General features: G+C 36.9%; 3 protein-coding genes across 4 annotated transcripts in view; 1 reads left to right on the forward strand and 2 right to left on the reverse strand.

The window, feature by feature from the left end:
• LOC109539392 (dual specificity protein phosphatase 22) overlaps window positions 1-5624 on the forward strand; it is a 12120-nt gene extending 6496 nt beyond the window's left edge. Inside the window, exons 6-7 of one of the 2 annotated variants that reach the window (XR_002172112.2) lie at window positions 254-420; window positions 4074-5624. Coding sequence is in view for 1 of the 2 variants with exons in the window: in XM_019907109.2 (XP_019762668.1) it covers window positions 272-420; window positions 4074-4252 (328 nt within the window). In the remaining variant the exon portion in view is untranslated. The remainder of the gene's footprint in view (window positions 1-253; window positions 421-4073) is intronic. The other variant, XM_019907109.2, reaches the window with a different exon arrangement.
• Window positions 1-8366, reverse strand: part of LOC109542912 (low-density lipoprotein receptor-related protein 2) — a gene marked incomplete in the record, with an annotated part of 133116 nt that overhangs the window by 37539 nt on the left and 87211 nt on the right.
• LOC109539393 (alpha-crystallin B chain) lies at window positions 444-1171 on the reverse strand. The gene has a single exon (XM_019907111.2). It carries the CDS (start codon window positions 1057-1059, stop codon window positions 577-579), a length of 483 nt encoding a protein of 160 aa, XP_019762670.1. The 5' UTR covers window positions 1060-1171; the 3' UTR covers window positions 444-576.

The following is an 8366-nucleotide window of genomic DNA, read 5'->3' on the forward strand; positions in this document are numbered from 1 at the left end:
AGAACATACACATGTACATTCCCAGAACATACCATGAACATACAGTGTATTAACTCTGACAGATTCCTGGGACATGCATGGAATGTTCATAATGGAACTCATGTATGTCCCAGGAATATGCATGTACATCACATGAATGTCCCAGGTATATTCTGGGAATATCATTTCGCTATGTGGGTTGCACTGAATTTAGATTTTTTCTAGCAAGACTAATTGCAGCCTGATAACAATTTTTTTTTCATGCAAAGTTTAGAGCTTGACATGTCTTCAGGTCCGCATCCCAAAGGAAACCGCGCACCCGAACCAATCAAAGATCTCAGTCAGAAATGCACCGAAGTCCGAGCTCTAGCAGTACCAGAAGCAGCACTTGCAGTACTGGCGGCCGGCCCCGATCCGGCCCTGCGGGTCTTCGAAGTTTGGGTAAGAAATAAAAAATCGCTTAATAACTTTCATTCTTTATTTCTATTGCATATTGCGCAACATTTCACCAGCTAACACAAAAACAAGTAGCTTAGTTTAGGGATTCAGTCTAGATTCGAGGAACAGTAAATACTAATAAAATGCTTTGGTGGGAAACTACTGTTTGTCTTTTCCGTCCCCGATGTGCTCCACCTGGATGGGTTTCCCCTGCGAAATTTCCTGGGGCTTTCTTGGGGCGGTGACTGTTAGAACGCCGTCCTCGCTCAAATTGGACACCACCCCTTTCAAGTCGTGTCCTTTGGGCAGGACGAACCTCCGCAGGAACTGTCGGGAAATGAAGCCATGATCGTCCTCGCGCTCCTCATGTTTTCCCTCGATTTCAATGGCATTTTCATCGGTCAGAGTTTTCACTTTCAGTTCTTCCGGCTTGAAGCCCTCCACATCGAGTTTCACTTGGAACTTGTCCTTCAACTGGGCAACTGCCGCCTGTTCAGATTCGGGGTATTTGAAGAAGTAGCTCGGTCTGTTGACGAAAGGCGACCGATCGAAGAATCTCTGCTCGATCATTTGCATCTCGTTCTCCAACTGTCTCCAAGGGCGCATCATGTCCCTGAACAAAATTGGCACTAGTCTGGACATTTTCACTAGAAATTTCCACAAGAATCGTTTAAAGAGCGTTTAATGTCGGCGCGTTTATTTCAGCTGTGGCAGCTTTCAAAGCGATGATTAAACTGACGGCATTCGCCATCCCGACGCTTTTTATATGGAAAAGGTGACGTTCTCGGAACGTTCGGAAATCGCTAGAAAACTCGCGTTCTAGATTTGTCTGGTTGCGCTCCGAGAAAACAAGTCGCTAGAGCTACACTGCCCGACTAAATTTGCTGGTGCAATCGCTAAAATTATAGCAATTATTGTTCTAACGAATTTTCTTAAACCAACATATGCTTATTGCAAAAATAATCATAAACACTTTTGGGGCTTTCATTAAAACAAACAAGTTTTTCCCCGGTTAAACCATATAATATGTTGCTTTCCCTCCCAGTGAAGCCAGTTTTTCTAAAGTAAAAATGCTGTGCTTTAATTATAATAAGCGCTTGTATACAGAAATTAATGGAGATGAGGAGAAATACATCTTCAAAGTGCATTTGATCTTAGAAAACTCAACACCTTTTTTAGCATGCTTTCAATTTAAGCCTCTGTTTCAGTTTTCACAAAGAGATAAGTTTAGAACAGCGAACCAATCTAAGTCCACTTAATGCGCAAAATTTTAGAGTTTATCTACTCGACTTTTCCTTTGAAGAGTTTTGATCAGTCGCCAATAATGTTTGGGAGAAAGCAAATATCGGTCTAAATTCTGAATGAATAAATGGACATAATTGTGATTTTTAGTTCTCATTTATATACCAATTCGCAACAGTCACTTCTGTGCATTCGTTTAGTTTTTAACCGATTTTTTCCTTTCAACTGCAGGCTTCCGTTTAATGTCTAACTTCTAGTCTAGAGCGACAAGAAACCTGAAGTTCTGACCATCCATACAAGACGTTTGAATATTAACTTTATAAACTGTTTTTGAGGAAGCATTGTATTCTGATTTTCTGCATCTCTGCAATCCTACTCTAGAAAAAAGTTTTCAGAAAACTGGCCTTTGAAAAAATTTAATTTCCCATCCAACGATCACCTTAAGATTTTTACTACCTGTGTATAAAATAGTCTAGATTCAGAAAAATTTAAAAATTTAATCAACGTCCTCAAGCTTTGCAAATGCTGCCCTCAATTTAATACACAATTTTGCAGCCTCTCCTTTTAAAACTCATAACTTTCAATCAGGCGCAAATAGAAACTTAAAGTTTTTACCATTGATAGAAAACACTTACGCATGCCAACTGTTAAATTTTCATTAGAATTGCGCCATTTTATCTGGAGTTTTTCCCACTTGCACAAGGTTCAAAAATTACCGAATTGACAAATTTTCAAGCATCCTGAAAAAAACTTCTAAACTGAATCTATAAGCTCCTTGAAATTCTCGCAGTCTATAGATTTTAAGCCTATTTAAAGCCTTGAAAGTTACATCAAAATCGTACTAAATCCTGATTTTTGGCGACTTCGTGTAACTTTTCCGCAAATCATCAGTTTTACACAACTGCACTCCCAGTTTGAAAACTCCCTAACTTCTGATCTCCAGCATCTTGAGATTTTTATCCTCTATTGAAGACACTTGAGTATCAAATTTCTGAGATTTGTATTTAAATCGCGCTTTTCCATCTTAATATTCTTGCCAACGTTGTAGATACTGATAGAAAATTTCCTTTATTGCAATATTGTAAACTCTTAACTTTTAATTTGGAAACAACACGCAACTCGGCGAAATTCTCACGCTCCATAGAAAAACTGATTACAACCATAGAAAGTCGTGATTTTTGCTTTTTTTTCAACGATAAGATCAGTTTTTTCAAAGTGCAAGATTTCTGTCTAAAATGCATAACTGCTTATCTGGGGCAAGTAGCGACTTGAAACTCTTACAGCCCACGGCAGACATTTATTTCTGAAAACCCCGAGAAAACTATTGAAATTAAAAAAATTCAAATTACATAAACATGTCTAAAAAAATATTTTTACATATCTGTATTCATATATTGAACAATTGTCTCATTTGCAGAAACTGCAAAATTTTTAGTGTTTTTTCATAAAAAAGCTCGTTTCCACAGCACCAATGCTTTATTTTTTCACCGTGCCAAAAGCAAGAGTGTAATCAAACAAGTGCGGGCTCGTTTAAAATTCACAGCTTCTAATCTGCAGCAAGCAGAAACTTGAAACTCTCAGAATCAATTGAAGAAACCTGGTAGTGAGTTCTAGGAAAATTCCATCCATATTGCAAAAAATCCTGATTTTTCTGATACTGATATCTGGTGTAAAGTGAACTTTGCACTCTCTGGCGGAAAAAATGTCCAAATATTAATCTAGAACACGAAACATGCATTGTAATTTTTCCTTCCATCCACAGAAGATACTGGCTACGCAATGAGTGGTGCAAATTTCATTCTAATCAGAAGAAAACTCGAGTTTTCTCACTTTTTCAAGTGGAAATGCAAAAGTCAGTCTTTCAAACGACAAGGTCTTGTTTTAAAATGAGTGCCTTCTAATTTAGAACCAGTAGGAACTTGACCACTAGAATAAATCTAGTTCTAAACGCCGGTAAAATATTATTATTAAATCCCGATTAATCATATCAAACTTTGATATTTTCCACATTTGCCGGTGCAAAAATCACTATTATTAGAACAAGTGCAAACTTTTCTGTTTATATCTTCTAACCTGGAGCTACTGAAAACTTGAAATTACTAGAACCAATAGACGAAATCCGGTTCTAAACACCTGAAGAATATTGTTCGGATTGCGTTAAATCCTGATTTAAAGTAATCTTCTTCACATAACTGCACTGTCTGCCAAAAAATTCCCAACTACCAATTTAGAGCTGGAAGCATCTATTATGAAATTCCCTCAATCAACAGACCATTGAGACAAAATCAATCAATTTGTTATTTTTGTACTCCACAAAAGGCCTACAATTTTCTGGAAGTTTCGGAAAATCATAAAAAATGCCCAAGCAATGAACACTTTACAACACACTGAAGCAAACAAAGATATTGTTTCAGCTTCAGCTCCACCATCACGATCAGGCAGCCGAGTCGACTTGTCCTCCAGTGGGATGAACTTAACAGCTCCATCCACTCCCCAATGCAGCCCTCCGGTCTCTCCTTTGAGGAGGAGAGGCACTCAAGGCCGGGTCCAGGTTCCTTTAGCTCTTAAAGAAGACGATTTTGACGAATTATAGCGGCAATTTGATCATCTGCTGAGGCGACAATCTCATCGAATTGAACAGAATTAGAAATATGGAAGAAACAATGAGCAATATATTGTGTATGCGACTTTAGGTCGCAGGTCTGGATACTAGGTTGTGAAGGAATGAGAATCATTGCGCAATCAAAGATACATATTTCACTTACGGTTAGAGCTCAAAAAACATGTTTGCAATAAATAGTTCTTTGTAGGAAGGTTTGTGAGTAACTCCTCTGTCCATTGCGTTTAGTTGTCTGCCCATTAAGGATAGAAGTTACTGTAGGCGATTTAGTTATCATATCAACTTCGGAACTAGGTATAACTGTGATAGGAGCTGTGCTAGTTGAAGAGTTTGATATTGATTTTTTGCTTGCGTGTCCTTTTTCCTTTCAAGATCGAATTGATGTGAGTTCTTTGGCAGGTTTGCGGGAAATTGATAAAAAAGTTGTGATTTTCGAAAGCTATTTTAAAAATTAAGCGATATTTGACAAGTCCATTTTTATACGAGAACAAGGGCCGTTTTCCGCAGTTAAATTCGGCCATGATCTTCGAGAGTTTTATATGGCTTTTGACTTATGTAGGTGGTAGATAGATCGCATTAAACAACAAATATTCAATTATAACGAATAGAGGCAATATTTTTAGTGATAACGCAACATTGTTAGAGTTTATATTGTTAAAGCGATTTTAAAAATACATTTTAGCAATAACATATCAACTATATATTTACACTTTTTAAAACGTCGCGCTCTAATTATATAATAGGGGTTTGATGTGGTTTTATTTGGAAAACATTCTCATAATGGAGGTTTTGATTTACCCAGTAGAGCACTAGCAAGTTTGTTGAAAAGTGGGCTTTTATAAGTGAAAGTTACTTGGCTGATTAAACCGATTCATTGCTTCGTATGATCAGTAATCAAGAATTGGCGAGTTTTTTCAGCGGGTACACTTAAATATAACAATGCTTACTAGGTGATACGCAAATGCGCGAAAAACTGTAGCAGTTACTACTATAGAATTATCTTTAGGGTGGAAAGTGGAAAAAGTGGCCACTTCAAGCACAATTTTTACTTAGTGTTTTACTCACTATAATTGACACTTTGCTATGTTGATTGCTGAATTGAAAGTTTTTATTCCATTTGTGTGTTTCTCCCATTTTTGGACCAAAAGAGTTGTGCTACCTTAAAACGATTATAGCGCTGTGGAAGTCTGGTACCTATCGAAAACAGTTGTCCCGAAACGGTCCATATTTAAAGAGTTATATGAAGAAAAATATATAGCGTTGTTAAAAGTAGTTTGTTAAGAAATGTATAATTTTCAACACATTGAAGAGATATCTGAATATATTGCTTTTAAAATATATGAAATTCGAGTGTTATTGTATGTGGAATAACCAAATTTCCTCGATACTAAACCAATGGGTTTAAATAAGCGGGATAAAAGCTTGTGTATTTTCTTGTGCCGAAAACATGTTCGTGTGTGCGATTTTCAGAAATTGTGGTTTACTTTTCGAATAATCAGAGGAACCAAAAAATCACCAAGTAGATTTGAACAAATTTTCAATAAAATGCCAAACTTCAGATCTTGAACGTATTGAAGAACAATTGGAGGAACTAAAAAGAAGTATAACTAACTAATTCTAAGTGAAAACGAAAAACGAACGCGAATGAGAAAAAAATTGGTACAATGACCGGGACAAAACTAAGTATCAAAAATCGATAGCATAATTGCTCACAACTATAAAAGGTTACTGGCATTAAAATTAGTCAAGCAAAAGATAAATATTATGGGAACAGATGTGGGGAAAGCAACGATTTAGACAGAAATGACAAAACCTGCAAAGAACGTGAAGGAGTTTATACAAACCCAGAATAAATTAAAGATGCAAAAAACAAATACAAAGAGAACTAAATTAACGCTTAAGCAATAATGTTTTAGATCTAAACAATTGCTTTCTTTAAGCAAACGGGTTATAAAGTATAATTACTTCAAATGAGAGAAAACCCCGTTTTTTCCTTGGTTGTTCAAACTGTCGCAGATGCTTTGAAGATAACGAAACCTACAGAAATTAACATTTTTCCTATGTGAAAATCGGATGGTTGGCACTCTTAAGCTCCAGATAACGAATTAATTTGTTTTTGAAGCAAAACTGAAAAAAATTGCCAACAAGTTTCGCAATCATTGACCAACAATGCGAGGAAATAAGAAGAAATATAATTAACAATTGTGAATAAATTCTAATTGAAGCCAAAGGCAAAAACACGCAGTGGATGACGAAGGAACGAATTAAATGGTGACGAAACCGAAATCAATGTTTATTTATCATGAACGACAGAAGATTATTTAAAAAAAGGAAGGGAATTTCCTTGGATAGTCCGAGGAAGATAAAAAAAAAACACAATTTTTGAAGAAATAGCAGTGCTGATGGGCTTTTGAACATGGCATTTGAAGAAGAAGAGGTTTTCAAACTGGAGTAAAACATTGGGAATTTTGATGGCTTTTTCAGACTAATTTCGGCATGGACAAGTTGCGATTGTTTGGAATTTCAATGTTCAAAACGCCCCAAAAGGGTGAACCTTTTTCAGAAAATTTAAAATTAAACCACCAAATGGGCAAAAACATCTGACTCATATTGCTAGTGAGTTCTTTTGAGTTAAAAAAAACTTAATTACAAGGTTTTTTATGTGTTTCATTACGCTTCCCTTGGCAATCTGAGCCCCAAATAAAACCCTGCACAGGTGCGCCCAGTGAAGCCCCTATAAAAAAATAAAAAAATCCTATAGGGTTGATGGTCTAAATAACGTCCTAACTAGGTTCTCCCTTCCACTTAAGGGCCCATTATTTCGCCAACTGGGGTATTAAGTATTTAAGGGCCGGGATGGTTAAAACGCGTTTAGGCAGACTATTCCGGATACTCTGAAAACCCTAATGGTGTGTGATATGTTACTTCACTTATTGCGTTCTGTGGGGGCATTTGCCGCAGAAGGGAAACACGGCGCCTTTTATATATTTTCTACCTTTTGATGTGGCTTTAAAGTCTCCAGGTGAAGCGTTTTTTTATGGATGCAAAACGTACGCTATCACCGATATATCTGGCGTCTAAATCCTCGGAGGAAACGCAAGCCGGAAATCTCCAACAATTCATTTCGTTCTAGGATATAAAAGTACGAACCAAGGCGTCCAAAAATCTCGCAAACTTCCAGCAAACTTATTTATATGGATATTTTCTATGCGGGAAGTTGTAAATGGGTATAAACAGATACACAATAAGGAAAGTTTGGTTGTTATTGTGGCAAGATCAGGGCACAACGAAGGGAAAGGTTTAGAAGCCTCTCAGAAACATCTAATAATGTCTGTGACATATTTGCTGCAAAATTGGCTGATTTAGGCACTTCAACAGCAAAAACATATTGAGAAAATTACGGAAAATGAAATCTCACCAAAACATTGCAATTAAACTTGTTGCCTTTGGCAGTAAAACTGCGCAAATTGATGGTTTTTCACATATTAAATTGCAAAGGAATTGAACGTTTAGCGCCTGTTTTTGATTAATTGGCAAGCCGAAAAGGAACAAACAAAATAGACACCCCGGTCGGAAACTGGGCGTTACCGACACGAACCTCATAAAGTTTCCCGAGGCTTTTAAGAAGGTGCAATAAACTTATCAATTCTTGTCAGCCAACGCTGACGTTCATTATACGACCATTAAGAACGGGAAGGGTATGGATGAAAGACGATTTTGAAAAACCGAAATATGTCAACCGGGGCGTTTAAATTGTGAGTGTGCGATTTGCCGAAGGAATGAGCCAATCTGTTCAGGAATTTTCGAGTTTTAACTGGAAATTATGCCCAAAAGGCAATTTAATAACTTTTAAAGTTCCATCTAGTTTGAGAAAATTGCCTCTCAACTTAAAGCCGAGTGATGTTAAATCGGGTGGTATCGCAGGCCACTGTGGCCAGTTGGTCCAAATCAAAAATCAGCATACCTAAGTTGCAGATAAGTTCTATATGGTTGAGGCGGATTCATTTTTACAAACTTCTTTTTGGGTATTTCGCCTCAAAAATTTTTGTCTTTAAAAGAGACAGAATTTCCTCACGTCTTTTATTAC

Source organism: Dendroctonus ponderosae, unplaced genomic scaffold (genome assembly GCF_020466585.1).
Source record: "Dendroctonus ponderosae isolate FM_Combo_2020 unplaced genomic scaffold, Dpon_F_20191213v2 Dpon_F_20191213_9, whole genome shotgun sequence".
In the NCBI taxonomy this organism is placed as follows: Eukaryota; Metazoa; Arthropoda; class Insecta; order Coleoptera; family Curculionidae; genus Dendroctonus; species Dendroctonus ponderosae.

What these genes read in the sequence shown, in the direction of transcription:
- LOC109539393 (XM_019907111.2), bottom strand. Translation starts at nt 1,059, where the DNA reads ATGTCCAGACTAGTGCCAATTTTGTTCAGGGACATGATGCGCCCTTGG.